At 38.8% G+C, this 17,524-nt stretch overlaps 2 protein-coding genes across 3 annotated transcripts; one reads left to right on the forward strand and one right to left on the reverse strand.

The window, feature by feature from the left end:
* The first annotated feature begins 5,979 nt into the window (after positions 1-5,979).
* Positions 5,980-10,442, forward strand: LOC148926766 (uncharacterized). The gene is made up of 9 exons (XM_089059337.1): positions 5,980-6,594; positions 6,982-7,122; positions 7,415-7,792; positions 8,395-8,499; positions 8,753-8,893; positions 9,125-9,328; positions 9,524-9,616; positions 9,707-9,818; positions 10,026-10,442. Exons 1-9 carry the CDS (start codon positions 6,094-6,096, stop codon positions 10,067-10,069), a joined length of 1,719 nt encoding a protein of 572 aa, XP_088915463.1. The 5' UTR covers positions 5,980-6,093; the 3' UTR covers positions 10,070-10,442.
* A 197-nt stretch (positions 10,443-10,639) lies between these two features.
* LOC148926767 (squamosa promoter-binding-like protein 9) lies at positions 10,640-13,498 on the reverse strand. 2 transcript variants are annotated; one of them, XM_089059339.1, is made up of 3 exons: positions 13,120-13,498; positions 12,559-12,947; positions 10,640-11,423 (listed from the first exon to the last, which is right to left on the reverse strand). In XM_089059339.1, exons 2-3 carry the CDS (start codon positions 12,906-12,908, stop codon positions 10,742-10,744), a joined length of 1,032 nt encoding a protein of 343 aa, XP_088915465.1. In that variant the 5' UTR covers positions 12,909-12,947; positions 13,120-13,498; the 3' UTR covers positions 10,640-10,741. The 2 variants fall into 2 exon arrangements, with proteins under 2 accessions (XP_088915465.1, XP_088915464.1); XM_089059338.1 differs by having other exon boundaries at positions 12,559-13,496.
* Between the last annotated feature and the right edge of the window lie 4,026 nt (positions 13,499-17,524).

The raw sequence follows: 17,524 nt of genomic DNA on the forward strand, positions 1-17,524 counted from the left end.
ATGATAAATTAAAAAGGAAATCGTGTCATCTTAAGCAAGACCGAGGGTGTACTATTTTACAACGATAAAAATTTATGTATTGCCAAGATTTGTCGAAAATATGGTTGATACAAATATAAATGTCGGTCAAAATTTTTAATTTTTGTTTAGCTAAAAAATAAAACGGAAAAAAGAAGCATCTCGTGTAGAGCTTACACTCATGTTATAAGCGATGTATCTTAAGTTGGTAGAGCGACGACTATTTTGCCTTGTTGATTTTGAAAATGAATCCTCCTATTACTCAATTTCATTTTTATTGCTCAAACAATAAATTATACGCCACTTTTTATATGAATGGACAACATATTCTTGTTACATGAATTGCATAGATGTAATTTTGAATTAAATACAATATTTTTTCATACATTAGTTTCTGAAAACATAATTTGTTTCAAATGTTACTAAATTCACTTGTTGGACTCGATAAATTTTGATTCAATTATAGGATCTGGGGAACATTTTAAAACCTACGCACCAAAATAGCTGTCCCCAAAAAGTGTTAACCTTGTTAGTTTTTTGCTCAATGATACTAGTATTATTCAATCTAGGAAAGATTTTCTATTTCGAGTTTCGTACAATTATCTGGCTTTTATAAGAGCACACATGATGTAGATCCATTTTGCTAAAGAATGTGATTTTTTGTTCATTTATTATGTAATTTAAGATTGCGGTTTTCCGTATAGAAGCAATTGAGTTTGAGTAGATAACTTCCAACCATCTTGATATTGATAGGTTAAGTTCCTTCCTAATGCATTTATAGATTAATTAGGAGAGATTAAATGCTACTTTGGGAATTATGGAACACAGATTGCATTAATTACATGAAATGGGCCCAACAAATTTCACTTTCATCAATTTTACTTATTTTTGGGCTCAATGTATGGCCCGCTACTTCTCTAGATTACCATAACAATAATGCATTTCTTCTCTCTCTTTTCCTTTACCTTTTTTTACTCTAAAATCAGTAAATTTTAAACGAAACTAAATATACTCCACCTAGAAAGAGAATAAAAGAAAGTTCAAAATAGAATATATTTAACCATGAATCATTACTACCCCCTCCGTCCATAAAAAATATGGTACATTTACTATTTTTGACCGTTCACAAAAAATAGAACACATTTATTTATAGAAAGTTTTCAATAAATAATAACTTTACACATCATTCCACTAAACTTCTCACTTACTTTTTCTCCTCCTCTCTTACGTTTTTCCCTTCTCTCTTGCTTAACCAATTTTACATTAAAACTATGTCATACACCAATTGACCTATTTTTTTTTAGACGGAGGGAGTAGTAAATTTGTGCATGAACTGAAATATTTTTATCAATGTTACATTTGTATAGATGTAGTATAAGTTTAGAGCATCCGCAATGGTCGGCTAGCGACCGGCTAGCCGATTCGTCGCGCTGGCCGATCGGCTAGCCGAACCATTGCAGTCGGCCAGCGCAAAATCGGCGAGCGGATCGGCGTGGGCTCGCCGATCGCTCGTCGCTGGCCGAAACGCTAGCCGATCGGCTAGCCGCCATTGTGGAGGCCCGATCGGCCAGCGCCGATTTTCGATTTTTTTTTTTTTTTAAAATCATATATAAACGCGATTTTCGTTTCATTTTCATTTGCACCACTTGTTTTAACGAGTTTTCTCTCTCTCTAACTTTCTGTTCAAGAGCATCATCGAGCGATGGATCACGCGGGTGGTAGCGGTAGCGGTAGTGGTGGGGATCCTGAGGAGTACGAACGGAGGATGAACGAGGCTATGGAGGCCTACATGAACCGCGGGATGGAGCGGTACATGCGTATGGTGGAACAGCAGGCGATACCTCGCCCTCCACGAGTTGTCCACCACCGAGCAGTGATTGATCGGGATCACGTAGCTGCACATCAGCGGCTGTACGACGACTACTTTGCAGAGAACCCGCGGTTTCCCGCCAACATGTTCCGGCGGCGTTTCAGAATGCGCAGGGAGTTGTTTATGCGCATCGTTAGGGCATTGGAGCGTCAATATATGTGTTTCCGCTTCAGGCACGATGCGGCTGGCAGACCCGGCCACACCCCTATCCAAAAGTGCACGGCGGCAATCAGGCAGTTGGCCTACGGAGGCGCGGCAGACATGTGGGATGAGTACCTCCACATCGGTGAGTCGTCAGCCCTGAAATGTCTGAAGGAGTTCTGTGGGGGCGTGATCAGCATTTTCGGTGAGCAGTACCTTCGAAGCCCTACTCCCGAAGATTGTCAGAATTTGATGCAGATGCACGGGGAGAAGCATGGGTTCCCCGGGATGTTAGGCAGCATAGACTGTATGCATTGGGAGTGGAAGAACTGTCCGACTGCCTGGAAGGGGGCCTACACGACCGGCTACAGGTCAAAGAACCCCACGATAATCCTCGAGGCCGTAGCTGATTACCGGCTGTGGATCTGGCATGCGTATTTTGGGGTAGCCGGGTCGAACAACGACCTCAACGTCCTGAACTCGTCTCCCCTCTTCAACGAGAAGTGCCAGGGCGTCGGTCCAGCCGTCTCATTCGTGGCCAACGGCAACCGGCATGATATGGGCTACTACTTGGCGGATGGGATATACCCTCGGTGGCCGGTCTTTGTGAAGACGATCCGACAAACAAGTGATGAAAAGAAGGCCTACTTTGCGCAACGACAGGAGTCGGCGCGCAAGGACGTGGAGCGCGCATTTGGTGTGCTCCAGTCTCGATGGGCGGCAATCAAGGGCCCAACGCGTTTGTGGGATGTCGGATGCGTTTCCGAGATAATGTACGCCTGCATTATCCTGCACAACATGATCGTCGAAGACGAAGGCGTACAACTGACTAGTTGGGTCAGTGACGATGAAGCCGGTCCAAGCCACGGAACGGCCACCCCTAGTGTACGACAGGGGGTACTCCTCGATGAAGCCGGCCGACTCAAGGAATTTGCCAGCATGCGCCAAGTGGATGCTCATATTCAACTCCAAAAGGATATAATTGAAGAGTTGTGGGCACGGAGGACTGCACGACGATAGTTTTTTTTCTTTATTATGCATGTACTTTTTTTTTATCTATGTAACTTTTTTAAATGCAATTAATGAATTTTCCCGTACACGTGTCTAAATTTAATTCCGTATTTTAATCGTAATTTTAATTCCGTAAATGTAGTATATTTTGAATTGTTTTTATTGCGGCTGGCCTATGGCTGGCCTAAATCTGACGTGGCAGGTGGATTTTTTAGTGTTGCTGACGTGGCAGGGGAGAGAATGGCTGGCCTATTGCTGGCCTATTGCTGGCCTAAGCACCATTGCGGATGCTCTTATACGAGTCTAAATGACAAAAATACTCATCCTATTTACAACTGAAATTTGATTTCTATCTTTATTTTATAGGTCGGGATTTTTGTAATTATTGAGTCGGCTAAAAATGTTTAGGGCTACAATTCTACTACCCTGGTGGTTTGACAAAAAAATCACGCCGTGTCACATACTCTGGTCACGATTTAGTATACATACTTGAATACTCATTCATCGTTTAAAGAAATACTCTGTCTTATTTAAAATGATGCATTTTCTTTTTTGTGAAGTCATATTAAAATAAAACATTTCTAAATATCACTTTTTATGGAATGTGTTATATTGCTAACTATTTAAATTGCTAACTCTGCTAACTCATCAGTGTTATTTTTTTTAAAATGTCAATACGGTGACATTAAAATGTCAACACATAATATCAACACATTATATTGAAGTTCAACAAAATTATGTGTTGACATTTTAATGTCTTCGTGTTGATATTTTTAATACACTGCGTTGATGAGTTAGCAAGTTACGAAAGTTAGCAATTAATCACACCCCCACTTTCTCTACTTTATATATCTTCATATTATCATATTTATCCACTTAACACATTAAACAATACTCCATAAAATTTCATGTAAAAAATATAAATTTTGCTTTGAATGGGACAAAATGAGTACTTGTAAAAATAAAATTTGTAAATAAATATACTTATGGGGAACATTCAGATAGGCACACAATTATTATGTACGCGGGTCAGACAGTTACTGGACCAGATTGACCTGATCGGCGCAACCCGAACAAATATTCACAATATTTATTCAATAAGTATTTTGCATCTCAATATGCACTTTGATGGTTTATTTTGGGAGAAATAGAATAGCTATAGAGATAAAAACTTATACTACTATAGTTATGGATCCATGTAATATATGCACTTTACTATAGATATTCATCGAGCAAGCGTTGTTTGCAAAGTTCTGCTCTTGTCTAGGCTTCCTCTTGTAATCAAACGACCTTGTTTTAATAATATACGTGCATTTTAGTATTATCAATTGCGTTGCTTAAATTATTTCCAATAATTCATCACATCTCATTTTTTGTGTAGAAATTTTCTCCAATCGTACTGCCTAAAAATACAATTCCTTTTTTCATGTAGAGAAATTGATTATAGCGTTTAATATGATTCTGATGGCATCAATTTACCAGCGTACCATGGTCCATGGTTACGCACGATTCCTACACTTTAATCTAACAACTTACAATGATCAGGTTTTTTCTAAGAGCACTCCCAATGGTGCCGGCTAAAAGTCGGCGTTTTTTCGCCGTCTATCGCCGAGTTATCGCCGACCAATGGGAGAGGTCGGCGATAATTCGACGATTTTTCCTCCCGTTTTATCGCCAACAGGCGAAAAATCGCCGGATTATCGCCGAATTATCGCCGACCACTGTGGGCGATAATTCGGCGATAAATATATTTTTTGTTTTTTTGTTTTTAATTTCCCCCCTATAAATACACACCTTCTCTTCATTCTCTCCTCATCCCTTTTCTCTCTTCATTCTCTCCTCATCCTCATCCCTTTTCTCTCTTCATTTATTTTCTCTATCTCCATTCCTGTACTATTTTTTTTTATTAATTTTCGTCGTTGTAATGTTTACCCGTGTTTAATACAACGAACTTTATTACTATTATTTGTTTTGTCTTATAAATTAAATTAGCTAGCTTTATTATATACAAAAATAAAACAATTAAATTAGTGATGATGTAAAAATGAAATGTTGAGTTAGGGAGAAATAAGGGAGAAACCATTGGAGCAGTTGGCTAAAAGTTGGCTAAAAACTGGGGATAAATTATGGTGCTTATGTGGCGCTGATGTGGCAGAAGTTAGGAAGAAATAATGGAGGTTTTAGGGAACTGTTGGGAATGCTCTAAGTCTATTTTCCTCGTACTTAAATATCAAAATATCTATATTAACTGAACATGAACAAAAAACTCAATTCTAATAGCAAAATTGAAATATCAGCATTGACTGCATTAGCAATCATGATGAATTGCTATCTGATTCGTGCTTGGAGATGTCAACGACGTTGTTAACTCAGCTTTGTCAATGGAGCATCTCCCTCGTTCAATTCATTCCACCAATTTCCGTTATTGCATACAAGCCGATTTGGAGGAATCCGAGTAGGAGGATATGCTCGCACAGTCAGCAATGACGTTAAATGAGTTTTTGTGTATGATTATTTTTGTGCTTCCTTAGTAGATTTTTTATTTTTTAGATTCTTAGTTTTTTCATGTTGGCCTGTCTACAAAACTTAGTCTTGGTCCATTTTTGATAGATTATTGGTAAAGGATGAAGAAATTATACTTTCTCCATCTACTATTATGAGTCCCATTTTCTGGCGGCACCGATTTTAAGAAATGTTAAGAAAAATGATTGAAAAAAATTAGTAAAATAATGGTCTCGCTTGTATATACTACATTAGTTTTAAATGAAACGTGAATAGAAATAGTAGGTGGAAATTGGGACCATATTACCTTTATTAAAAAAGTGAATCACCACACATATTCACTAAAAAAAAAAAATAAAGAAAAAAAAAAAGGAATCTATTAGCAGACAGGAGTATTTTTTAAAGATTTATTTATTTTTGTGAAAGTATGGATACTATCAATAGGCTGCAGATATCTTTATCAATCTCTGTTACTACTAATCTTCCTAATTCAATTAATCCTTCTCCCCAAATCTACACTCACTTGTGCCCTCGATCTCCGCCTCGCCGCCATGGATGATTCCTCCTCCGCCGCCGCAGACGATAAGCCATTAGAGCCACCCCCGCCAGCCACCCCTACCCCCGCCTACCACCTCCACCCGCGGCGCGAGCCCTTCGAGCACGGTCTCCTCCCAATCCCCAAATTGATCTTCACCGATGGCGTGCAGGCTCTGTCGCAGCTCAAATCAGCTCTCCTCTCCCCCGATTCCGATCATCGGGTCAATTTGGACACCCTAGCTCGAGTCCTTCAGATTCCGATTGAGCAAGCGCGCCTGATAATCGAGACAATTTCATCGGTTTTGCACGACGAGTCTGATCCCTTGCTGAAGGCCGGAGTTTCCAGGGAGATCGATGCGATTGGGGTCAATGTGTTTGATTTGCTCATATTTTTGTACATACAGAGTTACAAGAGGCTGCTGCCGAAAGGGCACAGAGATTCCGCATCTGTCGCCGACGTCTGGCCCTCGACATCGGCTTTCGATGGGTTTCTATCCGCCCTCTCGCCGTTACAGGTGCTAATCGTTGCTAATATTGGAAATACTTGATGTTGTTGTTTGATAATTGGGTCGCACTGGGGATAAGGAAAGGGAAGTGGAGGGGGTGGGGGTTTTCGAACTATTCCGCAGAGAATGAATGCAATTGTTCATTCACTTGGAGACATTTCACATTTTCACTTAAATCTTTGATGTTTTTCTATTGTGATTTTTTTGCTGAAGTAGCATCACTTGTTGAAAAGAACACTAACTGCAGACTTGTTTGCCAGTTGTTGCAATTTTTGTGCATGAAAAAGAATTACTACTCCTACTATTTAGGGCTGCCGTTGTTGGATGAAGTGTAATGGTTGTCATTGTGCATCGAGTGTAATAGTAACGATGGGTGGTTATTGTTATATTCTGCAGTTGGTGCGCAGCAATAGTCGTAGGTTTATGCCATCTCAAGCAGATGAAGAGGCCCATCAGCTGTCCTATTTGCAGAAGCACATTGGCAATATTCTTTCTCTATTGGCAGATTCCACAGAAGGGGAAGGCGATGACTCTCTGGTATGTGAATTTTGTTGTCTTGTCGACCCTTATTTCTGTAGAATCGAGGTGAATGCATCCATGTTGTAAGAAACAGTTAGCTACTCTTTTTTTGGTTGTGTTTCTTTGCAAATTTCTTTGGTTTCATAAGCTTTGAAATTAAAATCCAACTCCTTCTTTCTGTTAAGTGCTGAGTAATCTTGTTGTGTTTCTCTTGGAATTTATTTGGTTTCATAAGCTTTGAAATTAAATCCAATTATCCAACTCCTCCTTTCTGTTGAAATGCTGAGTAATCTTTAATTCTTACTGCTAGGTCTTGTCCATGGATAAATTTGAGCATCTTGGATTTCTGGTGTACTTTGGGGAGAAGGGTATTGCTAAAATACCTTTGAGCCAAAGTACTCCTTTTTTCGCAAATTCAGATCCTGACATGCCAGCTGCTCCTGTTCCTGCATCGCAAGTTCTTGACTGGCTTCTCCAAAGTATATCCTCTACCCAGGAGCATATTGCTGATAGAGTTTCCCCAAAGGAAAATGGTCCCAGTAGCTCTGATCAGGATGTTCAAATGGCTGATGTTGGCACTACTTCCATGAAACCGTCAAGCAGTCCAAGAGGTCCAAGTTTCATTGAGGGGGTCTCCAAATCGTCATGTGTCAAACAAGCATCTGATCTTAAGGGTACATCTGTAAAGGTGATTTTTTTTACACTTTCAAGTCATTTACCTTCCACGATCTTTCTTACTTATCTGTTGTGATGCATTAGCAAAATCAATCTGGTCTTAAGCTCTTAGGTACATAACTACAGATCATGGAAAAATGCATATGTACTGATTAATTCATATTGCAGCCTGCAAACTAATACACTGACAACGGACATGTAGTTTTTAGTAAAAGGTGCAGCGTGGTTTGAGCTGAATTGTGCTTATCCCTGTTAAATGGACAGTTGGATTTAGTTCTTTCCTTAGTTAGCATGAGACGGAATATGAAGTGTAGCTTCTATTTATAATTGCTTTTTTCTACATGTTATACATACCACTTGCTCGCATATGAAAGAAGTGAAGAATTTTTTTTATCAAATTAGTCTGACTCTGACATTCATGTTGAGCCAAAGATTTATTATGAAGAGTGACAATTATTTTGTATTTAACTTGGCATGTGAAATCATTGTTGTATTAGCTATGGTACAACACTCTCTCTCTCTCTCTCATGTGTCAGTTATCCAATGCTTTATATCCGAATGAGGTGCAAATTAATTTAAGAGCTTGCCTCCTTGGTGCTTGCTTTGTTTGTCCAGGTTGTCAATTGCCATGAATCAGTTATTTATATTTTGGCTCCACTCAAATATGCAACGGTTTATGGATGCTCTGATGCAACTATTGTTATTGGAGCTGTTGGCAAGGTATACATTTATATGTATTGATATAATAAATGGCTTAAAATAATGATACTAATATAGGCTATATTGTCCATTTAATTAGTATATAAAATTATCTCTAAACTATGTTAGATGTTCTAGGGCCTAGGAGCCAAGGTGTTAAATCATGGCCAACTATGCATATGGATTATACTTATGAGTTCCTGATCAGTACATAATGTGATTTCTCTAGTACGATGCAATACATGTCAGTGTAAAAACAGTGATTCTCTTACAGGCCATTAGGGTTGAACACTGTGAACGTGTTCATCTTATTACTGCAGCAAGACGTATCTGCATAGCGAACTGTCGCGAATGTGTATTCTTCTTGGGGGTCAATCAGCAACCTCTCATTGTTGGTGACAATCATAAATTGCAGGTTAGTTTCATTTTAACTTGGTCTAGCCCTGAGTTCTTTATGCTAAAATCCTACCGTCCATGCTTCAAATATTGGTTGGTCATGAGCTACACTAAACTATGCATATACAAATATGTGGATTGAAACAAGTTTGGGTTTCTTCTTTACCTAAAAAGGAGTTATTGGAATAATATTTCTGTCAAATAGAAAGTCTTGGCTACAAGAATCCTCTTATTTATGTATATTGAATAGGTGGCTCCATATAATACATTCTACTCACAACTGGGGGAGCACTTGAATCAAGTTGGCGTAGATCCTAACATCAACAGGTGGGATGAAGCCATTGCACTTGGAGCGGTTGATCCACATGATTCATTATCACATCCTGCTGGTGTGTCAGATGCGCAAGCAGAATCTGCTACGCGCGTGGACCCTGATCAATTTACCGACCTTGTGGTACGTGCCATATTTGACCAAGGGTTTTTGAAGGGTCTATTGTTCTAGTTCACATTATTTGCTCAGAATGTAGAATGCTATCTATGAGTGTTTTTGCCATTTGGTTTTGTAGTTCTTACAGGGCCTGTTGGTCTGTAATCCTTTTCGTTTTATGTAAATTTCTGTTATATACTAATATCTTCTTGTCATCCTCAGATTCCAAATTGGTTGGAAGGTGAACAATCTGGTTCCACAAAAGATAACCCTTTCCCTTTACCTGATACATACCTTGCATCCAAGCAGAAAAAAGTATGCTCAAATATTATGTCATTTAGTGTTGGCTGGTTTTGCTCAATTTCTCTTGTTATGTTGATCATATACATGTATTTTCTATGACAGGCCAAAAGCTTGGAGGAAGTTAAGCAAATATTGAAGGAATCTCAACTTGAAGAGAACAGGAAACGGGAGCTGTCAACTGCTCTCCATTCATGTTTCAAGGACTGGCTATATGGTAATGTCTGGTTTTATGTTGAATGTTTGCACGAAGATTTCTGTCTTTGCCTTCAATAGCTTATTCAAGAATTATTCTCTTCGTGATGGCAATAGTTGCCCTTCATAATGTTCCACTTTCCGACTATAGTTTGGTTTATTCGTTTGTTCCTAGATGACCATGTAGAACATGGATGCATTCTGATTCTCAATTTTCTATGAATTACAGCGTCAGGCAATATCCGCCAGCTTTACTGCTTACACGGTGAATAATAACCAAGGCAGGACAACCATGGCTATGACTGATTCCGAATAGTTCAAGCACTTCTTGATGTTTCTTTCCGATGCCAGTGGCTGCTGGGGGCTTGTATGCTGTCGAGTTTGCTACTTCGAAGCTTTGAGCTCTGTGTGGATGCTATAGAACACAAAAATTAAGGTCATCTTCTTGTACTGTAATTTGTGACTGGTTTATATGCTGTGTAACTGTAGAATAATGCTTGTGAGATCAAAATTTTAGGTACGTGAATGATAATAATGAGAGTTGCTTCTCATTAAGACCTATTGTAGGCTGCTGTGTCCTGCTTGTCTACGTTATATCATGACTAAAGTCCAAAATTGATCTCATAAATTACCCATTTTATTTTTATATTAATTGTATTGGTATTAGCTTCTGATCATACACAATAGATGTTGGTCTAAATTTAATGATACAGTTAGCCACTTATGTACAAAACCAAAATAAGTAATTTGTAACTCAGATTTTTGAGTTAATGTACAAAACCAAATTTTGATAAAAAGTAGTAGTACTGTAGAATTGAATACGATGATTAAGAAACTCGAACGTAACCAAATCTAACATAATTTAGCTTAACTTAAATTGCATCATCAAGTAGCTTAGTCGAAAGGCACACAACACAACCACAAACAAAAGCACAGAAACAAGGCTCAAAGTGACCAGTTCATGTGGTGGCTGGAAGAATCATAGCCACCGGACGGCTCGAGTTCGTGACGTCCGTCACCAGGCCGAGCCAACCTTAGGTCCATACTGTAAGAATTGTTGGTAGGGTGAGGATGAGAATTCTGCCCTAACCCCATATCAGGGGGCATCTCGTGGAGAGAGTGAACACCTTTGAAATCCCACGAAGGATATTGACCGATTGGGCCACCCCCGGCTGTGCTGTTTCCGGCAATAAAACTGTTGACTCCAAGATCCAAGGTTTGGCTTCTCGAGCCCCATGGCTCATTTGACAGAAGAGAGAGAGCACTGGTTGAGTCGGGGATCCCGCTGAAACAGTCCTCGGCAGCTGCATAACTCGACCTTGTTGTGGAGCCTTGCAGAAGATTGGGTGGAGGAGAAGCTGCTTGTGAGCTCATCTGCCAGGGAAGCTGGAAGTTTCCCGTGCTCGATGTTTGGTTTGATGTTTCGGGCCACAGATCTCTCCCACCGAATGCTGAGTAGGCGGTCATGTCCGCCTCTAGACCTCCAGTTAACACTGAGGGGGAGAGGCTTGCATAGCGCGATGACAGTAAAGGGCCGAGGGGCGGCTTCCTCCTGCGCTCGTTGTGTCCAGCAAGGCGCCTCCGGCAACTCCTTTTCCCTTGGTCAAATTCAGGCAGTTGATGGAACCTTCCAAGTTTATTCAAACATTGAAATTTCATGTTTAGTCCGTGACAGAGATAAACATAAGGTAGATCTACAGAAGCCGTAGACGATAGTTAAGTCGACTAGGTAAAGAAGCGCTACATGATGGCCGCGGTTCGGATCCATGCCAGCACCGACATCCAGTCAGAAAAACCTTGACAAAGAGGTCAAGATTTACACAAACAGTTTACCATCACATAATAACAACCTGATATGAACACATGTTTCTCGATTGGCAACGAGTTCTAGAATGTTCATTACGAGCTCAAAACCAACATAAGATCAAGAATGTATACGCAAGCAAAATGTTGCCAAGCCACGTTGTGATTCAAGAACCATCAGCAAACTTGAGAGAATTAAGCTATAATCTTAGATGTCCCTAATTCTAACTCTTCGAAGTAAGGTTGTACGAATAGGGTTAGGATGCCCCAACTCGCGCAGAGACACGAACCACAAGCCACCCACTTATATACCTCATCTACACCATCTTTCCTTCCTCCACCTACTTCAAATGTAGAATCTCAGAAAACTCAAATAGAACACATGAATACAAGCATGAACACGAAAAACACTTCTCCTCAAGTGTATAGGGTGTTTTTATCTACTCAATTCAAGGCCCAGAGACTGCTTCACCATGAAGCTTATAACTAACACTACCAAAAAATCCTATCCAAAATAGTTAAACATTATTTATAACTAACACTATGTTTGGTGTGTTTAGGAAACCAAAAAAAAAAAACATTCCAAAACAAATCATTTCCAATCCAAGATAACATTTTTATAATCTCCCATCAATCCTAAAAAACTCAGTCCCACAAAAATTATAGCCAATAATGTCCAGACAAATAGAAATGGAATGGACGATGGAGCACCACATCACAACAAACTTAAATTTGAGTTTTCCAAAAGCAAATGATTCAAATAATGCACATCACAATCACATCCAAATTCCTTAAGCAAAAAGAAACAATTATTAGCACGGACCACAAAATCTTATCCTGGATAAAAGCAAGATTATGCATTTACATGTGTCTCACTCACAACAGATAATAAAAAAACTTGAATCTTGAAAAAGACAAAACAACTAAATTTCAAAAAACAAGAAAGAAAAAGATTATACCTGCTGCACTGCTGGCAAAACCTTTGCTCAAGGCCAGCAACAATCACCCTTGGAGATTTTGAGTGCACACCACAAACTTTATGCCTACAATAATAAGCCTTAGAATCACTCAGATCTACCAAACACCCCTCCACTTGGCACCTGGGTGGCTGCCCCCCGTGCACCACCGCAGTCCTCCCCTTCTTGGCCGGAGAACGCGGCGGCGGCGCCTCCTCCTCCCCCACACCCCCAATTCTTGAACCCACATTTTCAAAGTAGATTTTCTTGCCAAATTTCAAGCCATTGATGGAGTCAGCCCCACCACCACCACGACCACCTGAAGAAGAAGAGGAGGAAGAGCCCTTTTCCATTTTCTTGAAGGCTACACCTCTCTCATCATATCCACTGAGCTGAAAATTCAATCACACATGTACCAAAATGAATAAAGATTGGATTTTTATTTCTAGGAAAACAGTGGAGGGGCAATTGGAAAGGGGGTCAGGGAAACAATAGTTTTCTTGGAAATATGCAAAGTAAGTAATCAATGGAAATGTGTGTGTGTGGTGTAATGTGGAGAGAGACCTGACAAATGGGCCATGGTGCCAGCTTGGGGAGTGTGAAACAGAGAAGAAATGTCTATCTCTCTCTCAGCTTCTGCCAAAAATAATTGAGATGCAAAAATAAGTAAAGGAGGAGACAGTTTTCCTGCAGTTTCAGATTGCTTTTTGGGCTTCTCTCTAGCTACTTTTTCGGTCAATAACTCAACTGTCGCTTTTCTTGTAGCCTTTTCTCTGATCTTCCTTCTCACTATTGAAATTGAAATTGAAATTGAAATGCATAAAAAACCAGCTCTTGCTGCTCTGTAATCTTAAACAATCTTCATTTATTGTTTTGGGAGAGTTCTTTAACTCATTTCAGTGGAGCTGTGACCTAGTAGTTCAGGTGATGATGGCCTCCCCTCTTCTGTTTTTCTATCAATCAGTCGTACAAAGATTTTCACACAACTAAAATTATGTGATAAAATATGGGGTACTCCCTCCCTCCTTTTCAAATTACTAGAATTTTTTTTGTACTGTATTATATTTAAGATATTGACGTTAAAAGTTAAAATGAAAAGGATAAAATTATAGAAAGAATAAAAGAAGAATGATGAATAAAAAATAAGGAGATATAGTTTTTACTAAAATTAAAAAAAAAAGTGAACAACTTAAGTTAAACAAAATTAAAAAAGAAAAAGAACATCTTAAGTAGTACTATTAAATTTATTTATAAATAGAATGTGAGTGAATTGACTTAGTGACCAAAAGTGAAAAAAGTAAATCTCTTTAAAATATAAATATTCCAAAATAGCAAATCGTATAAGGTTTTGATGGACGAACGGTGTCCTATAATTTAAGTTTAATTTGTCAATTTTCCAATAATTTCAAATGAATGATTAACAAAAAAGAAAATAATGATGTGGCGCATGAGATGGATGGCTATAAGAATAGTATACTCTATGTGTCCCACTTGAGCTTTCTATATTTTATTTCTCTTACTTTACTATTCTTCACTTTAACTATTTATTATTAATTTCATAAAATAAATGCGGAAAAGTAAATGAAACTATTAAACTGAGACCAAGAGAGTAACTTATTGTGGGAATGGTAGTCTTGCGCTCTTCATGGACAAATTTAATGAAGTATTATAAATTGGTTAAAGTAAAAGAGAGAGATTTTTAAAAAATAATACTAATACTACTAATTAAAATATTATTAGTGAGAAATAAAATTTTACTCACTATTAAAAAAAAAGTCCATTTTTTCTACGCGAATATAATAATTTTAGTATCTTAAGTTGTAGGAGTACTACTTATTGCTCATGTAGCAATCATTAAACGAAATCCTTCCTAGCATTTATTTGATACAACTCCCTTTTGCAGCCACAAAAAGTTTCCCATGTTAGAAAAGAAACTTGTTAAATGATTAAGATGGTTCATAAAGAGAAATTGGAGAATATATTTGGTCTACAACATTTTTGGTACATTAAAAGAAGATAAAGTATTTTTTTTTATTAAGAGCAGTTTTAACCTTTCTTGGATTATTGTCTGAAGTTGAAGCTTCTAGGTGCCTAAATATGGTAAATTCAATTTTACTATGAAGACGCTAGAAGCCAATAAAACAGAATGAAAAGCAACTAATACATACGAATATTGGTCCCTAAGAGCATCTTTAACCCCGTCTTGGATTTGGACCGCAAATCTCTTCCACGTCATCATTCTCTCAAATTATGGATTTCAGGCCATAATTTTATTAATCCCGCAGGCCACAACTCGGGCCACAACTCAGGCCACAACTATTCATTTGCACTATCACAATTACAACATATTTTAATCGTAAAATAGATTACGTTGAACAATTAAACCCGAGAAAATTCATTGTTCAGTCAGAAAATAGAAAAAAAAAATTACAAATCCTAGAAAAAGAAAATTACCAATCCTAGAATTTTTTTTTTACAAATCCTAGAAAAAAGAACTACTTTTTCTTCATTTGTGCGCGAAGGTATTCGATCATCTCACGGTGCAATTCGAGCTCGTACTCCGACATTGTCGAGGTATCCCTCGATGTCAACTCCGTCAGCTGGCCCATCCGCAACGTAATACTCATATCCGACATAGAGTCTGATATCTTGTCCAAGGAAGGATTGGGTGGCGGCGGCATAGCGGAGTAGCTCGCAGTTGCCTTCCCCTTTGCTTTCCTCTTTGCCGCCTTTGTGCCCATCGGACGGCTTTCAGTTCCAGGAGATGAGAGGAAGAAGTCCTCGTCTGTCACGTTGAGGTCGATTAGCGGACCTCCTTCGCTCGAAGTGTAGTGTCCGGCGGCGACTTTGGTTCTCTTCGCCGCCGCTTCAGCCCAACCCGTGTACTTCGGGCTCTTCTCGACAAGCTTCCAAACGTCGAAGTACTTGAAGTGCTTCTTCCCGTCATCGAAGTAATCTGTCTTGGCCTTGTCCACAAGGTCCATCTCGTTGTGCCCGCTCGGCCACATCCGGACTACGTTAGTCCACTTGCCATTCCACTTGTTAATCTCCTTCTGCACCCGACCCCAATGCTTGCGTAGCTTCACGTAGGTACGCTCGAACGAGCCTTCGGGTCGACCAGCGTTGTACTTATCTGCAATCCGCAGCCAGAACACTTTGCCGCTTTGCTGGTTGCCGACCACAGCGTCCTCGGATACGTCGACATAGTTCTTGGCCAGCCACATTGTATCCTGCGGACTATACTTCTTCGGCCCATCCTCATCGGCAACCTTGCCCTTGCCCTTGCCCCTCCGTTGAGCGGGCTCCATATCGCTGATATCGTACTCATCAGTGCTAACTGGCGATTCTATGTCCATATTGGTAGGCAGCCCGGGACTAGGCGCTGCATCTGGATCGGGTGTCGGCGGCACTTGCCAGTTCTGGGAGTTCACGAAATCGTCCATCTGGCGTTGGTCGCTATTAAACCAATCCATAGAACTAAAAAAGTGTTGAAATGCTAGAGGATTGAGAGTGAGAGTTTGTGTGGAAGAGTATTAAAAATAGAGCAAATATAGTGTATAAATAGAAAAACAAAAAAAAAAGAAAAAATGAAAATTCGTGGGGACTTGCGGCCCGACCTGAACACAATTAACGCCGGGACGGGCCGCATGGGATGCGGCACGGGCACGCATAGCGCCGGCCGGGACGGGACTCGGGAGCGGCCCCGGGACGCAACTGCGTCCTCGGGACCGTCCCGGGCCGGGACTCGCGAGTTGCGGCCCGGCCCATGCGCGTTAAGGATGCTCTAAAACTATAGACTTTGGTCAAACTATGGTATTTCGCACTATTTTTAAAAATTGATATTATAAAATATCACAAACTTAAAACTTTGTTTGGTATTTTCCACAACATGTCAATTACTATTTTTAACTAACTTAGGAGGCCTTTTATCATACTTAACACAATTAAATCAATGTGGTTTTCAACGTGACTTTTTATTCTACTTATTATGAATTTAAAAAATATTTTAAAATATAATAAAACGTATTAAGGTTGCTCATGTAAAATAGTAAGATTTTGATAAAAATATCTTATTTAATTTAGTGTGGAAAATACCAAATAAAATGCAAAATTTGTGATATTTTAGACTAATTTTAAAGTTTATAGAAAATAATAAATTTTCGACAAAATATATAATGTTAGAGACCAATGCCCCTAAAATATAAGACTATTCACTAAGATTGATATCGATGAAAATCAAATTGCCGTAATTCATAGGAGTACATTAATAGTGGCGATCTTTATACAAATATATTCATAAATAAGTAAAACTTTTAATGGTTTATAGCTTGTGTGAGTAAAAAGAAGTGAGTATGTCTCATATTCCACTACCTCACTTCACCCAAATTTTATTATAAAATTAATATAAAAATGTGGACTATACTAATTTTTTTAACTTATTATTCTTTACCTTTCTTAAAAGTCATGCTCACACCAAATATGACTCCTATTATAAGATGGAGGGAGTATTTAATATGAAAATAATTAAAATAATCCAATCAAAATGGATCTAATTCAATTTGAAATTCCTAAGTCTTACTCCCTCCATCCCTGTTTAAAAGTTCTGTTTTGCCATTTCCACCCGTCCCAATTTAAGAGTTCAATTTAGAATTTACCATATTTGGACATAAAATTTAACCTCATTGTTGATGAAATTTACACTCAAATATCATTACTTTCATAAAAACAAAACAAAACAAAATCCTAAACATATAAAAAGTCAAAAGGATCTCACTTTCCATTACATCACTTCAATTATTGCATACTCCAACAACCACTACTTTACTTCAACTATTACACATTCCAACAATTTCTTAAAGCTCATGCCGTAATTAAATTGCACTCCTAAACTAGGACATAAGGAGTAATTATTTGTATATTTATCTCTATTTATTATTAAATGCATTGTTATAAGGATTGTGACAATTAA

Source organism: Salvia hispanica, chromosome 5 (genome assembly GCF_029641045.1).
Source record: "Salvia hispanica isolate PSC_SH4W2 chromosome 5, Shi_PSC_v1, whole genome shotgun sequence".
NCBI classification, from domain to species: Eukaryota; Viridiplantae; Streptophyta; class Magnoliopsida; order Lamiales; family Lamiaceae; genus Salvia; species Salvia hispanica.

Bases quoted from the DNA above. Each gene is read 5' to 3' on its own strand.
- LOC148926767 (XM_089059339.1), bottom strand. From the start codon at position 12,908: ATGGAAAAGGGCTCTTCCTCCTCTTCTTCTTCAGGTGGTCGTGGTGGT. The intron at 11,424-12,558 runs GTATAATCTTTT...TAAACTTGGAAG, and splicing joins TTTTGCCAGCAGTGCAGCAG to GTTCCATCAACTGCCTGAAT.
- LOC148926766 (XM_089059337.1), top strand. From the start codon at position 6,094: ATGGATGATTCCTCCTCCGCCGCCGCAGACGATAAGCCATTAGAGCCA. The intron at 7,793-8,394 runs GTGATTTTTTTT...TTGTTTGTCCAG, and splicing joins TTAAGGGTACATCTGTAAAG to GTTGTCAATTGCCATGAATC. The intron at 8,894-9,124 runs GTTAGTTTCATT...TATATTGAATAG, and splicing joins GTGACAATCATAAATTGCAG to GTGGCTCCATATAATACATT.